Below are 2,717 nucleotides of genomic sequence, written 5' to 3' on the forward strand. Positions count from 1 at the left end.
AAAAATGTCTTTACTGAAAGAGTGGTTAAACATTGGACCAGGCTGCCCAGGGAAGTGGTTGAGTCACCATCCCTGGAGGTATTTAAAAGACGGGTAGAGGCACTTAGGGACACGGTTTAGTGGACATGGTGGTGTTGGGTTGACGGTTGGACTCGATGTTCTTAGAGGTCTTTTCCAACCTTAATGATTCTATGATTCTGTAATTCTTGTCCGACAGTCTGCCCAGATTAGACACTGGAAGACAGACATCTCTTCATCCATAAGGCTGCCTAAACCATAGTCAGCCTCCTACAGCACGTGAGCCCTAGGGATTTTCTGCTGCTGTCTTTTACAGATCTTCCTAGGTTGAACTACAATAATGTCTTTGCAACAACACTGTGAACAAAGCTTTCTAATAGTAGGTGAGAAGACAATATGCTGTCTGTGGTTTCCTCAAAGATGTATCTTTTCTTTTTCTATTTGCAGCTGCAATTTTTCTGCAGCTGAAAAGCTATACAGTGAGATTTTCAAAAGCATCTGTGGGAACCAAATCTCCAATATCCACCGAAAGTCAGTGGATGTTCAGTGCCTCAAATCTTCCGAGAGCTTTCTGAAAATCTGCCTCATCTCCTATTTGGTCCCGACTCTCAGGGAATATTTTTAAAACAACTAAATAGTTCTTGTTTTGTTTTATTTTTTAAAAAGAGGAAAATTGTTAAGAAGATTGATAGGATTTAAAGAAAAACATGATCAGTTGTGTCAACAGCAGCTGACAGGCCTAAGTGGAAGAAGGAAGAGGACGAATTCACATCAGGCCAGAAAGAAGTCTCTAGACAATTTGGGGGAGGGGAGGGGAGAGGAAAAGGGAAGGGAAAAGGGAAAGGGAAGGGAAGGGAAAAGGGAAAGGGAAGGGAAGGGAAAAGGGAAAGGAAAGGGAAGGGAAAAGGGAAAGGGAAGGAAAGGGAAAAGGGAAAGGGAAAAGGGAAAGGGAAGGGAAAAGGAAAAGGGAAGGGAAAAGGAAAAGGGAAGGGAAAAGGAAAAGGGAAGGGAAAAGGAAAAGGGAAGGGAAAAGGAAAAGGGAAGGGAAAAGGAAAAGGGAAAAGACTTTCAGCAGAGCACAAAAGGAAAGCCAGACTAGGAACCCATGCAGTATCAGTTCTGCTACTGCCTCCACAATCAACAGATTAAACAAAACCCAGCATTTCAGAGCGGATTTTCTTTTCACTGTCAGAAAGCAAAAAAAGTGGTCAGAGCTGCAACAGCACCCACAGCCATCAGCACTTGTGAAACTCTCCGAGTCCTGTGCCTATGAGCAGTTCTTACCTCAAAGCGGTACTGCCGAGATGGGACATCAACAGCAGTCAAGTCAGCCAAGGATTTGAACTGGGCATTAGTGTGGTCTCGAAGGAAGGTCAGAACTGGAATGATCCCATCTGGATGGATCAAAAGTTCCAGCTCATTGAAACAGGTCACCTGATGAAAACAGTGGAAAGGGCATGAGTACAAACACCAACAGGACTGAACGTTACACTGAATCCAGCAGGACACCTAAACAAAGAGAGTATATTGAACAGCAGACACATAATGACATCAGGTAATGGGGCTTAATAATAGCAGTAACTTTTGTGTATTTCTGACAATCCTTCTTCCCCAGAACAACTTCTGAAAACATCTAACAACAAGTAGCGTGTTCACTGGGTCCCGTCCCCCCCACAAGAACAATTTCTTGAACAGCACCTACCTGTACTTGCTGGATATACTTGGGCAGAATCTCAGCCACGTACTCCCCAAAAGCACACAGCTGCTTCTGTTCTACTTCATTTTTTGGTCTGACAGTAGCTAAAGAAAAAAATTAAGTTCCCAAGATTATGGCAGGGAATACAGAAAGCTACAGAAAGAGTAGTAACTCCCATCCCTGACTTAAAAATCCCTTTACCCAGTCTAGCTGCTGCTCAGTAGCTCTGACAGAAGCCTGGCAGCTTCAGGTTCAGGTAACCTGCAAAGTTTGTTTATGGGAGATCCGAAGCTAAACATAACATATACGTGTAGTAGAATATATAGGATGCTGTAATAGAGACTAGACTATAGCAACATGCATGCGTTGTTGTACACAGAACAACATGGAACTAGAGACTTTGATAAGGAAGGAAGTTTGCGTCACTGCTAGACAGAGCTGTTTTTGTGCGCTGTAAATACAGCAGGAGGAACAGTCCAACAAGATGACGGAGAAGCAAATAACAAGATGAAAAAGAGAGAGGCAGAGATAACAGAACAGTCTGAACCCAGATACTGCTCATGACATTCAGCCTGGGTCTAGACAAAATAATCCTGGTTTTGTCTGATGTGCCAGCATCTAAGCAAACCCCTCATAATCAAAACATCCCAGGAGCTCACGTTGCTTTTTTTTTTTGTTACGATCACAAATACTCCTCAAGATTCTGGGCAATGAGGGGTTATGAAGCTGTTGCCCAGGCACAACTTTGCACAGAAAAAGCAGGCAGGCCCACGAGAAAGGATGCAGACGGGAATACAGGGCGAGCACGGTTACCGACAGAGCCACTTTTCTGCCCAAAATTCAGGTTTATGCGTGACAGGCGTCAACCATTTTCTGATGCACGCACTAAAAAGGTTATATCGCACAGAAACTTCCTAAGGGCAGACAAACGCCCTAATGCCGAGCCGGGAGCTGCCAGGGGCACAAGCGCACGCCTCGGTCTCTTCCACTGCACCCCCACCCC

At 44.5% G+C, this 2,717-nt stretch overlaps 1 protein-coding gene across 1 annotated transcript in view; it reads right to left on the bottom strand.

Annotated features, from left to right (window-relative positions):
* Window positions 1-2,717, bottom strand: part of NDUFS3 (NADH dehydrogenase (ubiquinone) Fe-S protein 3, 30kDa (NADH-coenzyme Q reductase)) — a 9,103-nt gene that overhangs the window by 5,059 nt on the left and 1,327 nt on the right. The window contains exons 2-3 of the mRNA XM_009329741.1: window positions 1,721-1,818; window positions 1,303-1,452 (exon numbers count right to left, since the gene is read on the bottom strand). Of these exons, the coding sequence (XP_009328016.1) occupies window positions 1,303-1,452; window positions 1,721-1,818 (248 nt within the window). The remainder of the gene's footprint in view (window positions 1-1,302; window positions 1,453-1,720; window positions 1,819-2,717) is intronic.

The sequence above is a fragment of the Pygoscelis adeliae genome, unplaced genomic scaffold (genome assembly GCF_000699105.1).
Source record: "Pygoscelis adeliae isolate BGI_AS28 unplaced genomic scaffold, ASM69910v1 Scaffold117, whole genome shotgun sequence".
NCBI classification, from domain to species: domain Eukaryota; kingdom Metazoa; phylum Chordata; class Aves; order Sphenisciformes; family Spheniscidae; genus Pygoscelis; species Pygoscelis adeliae.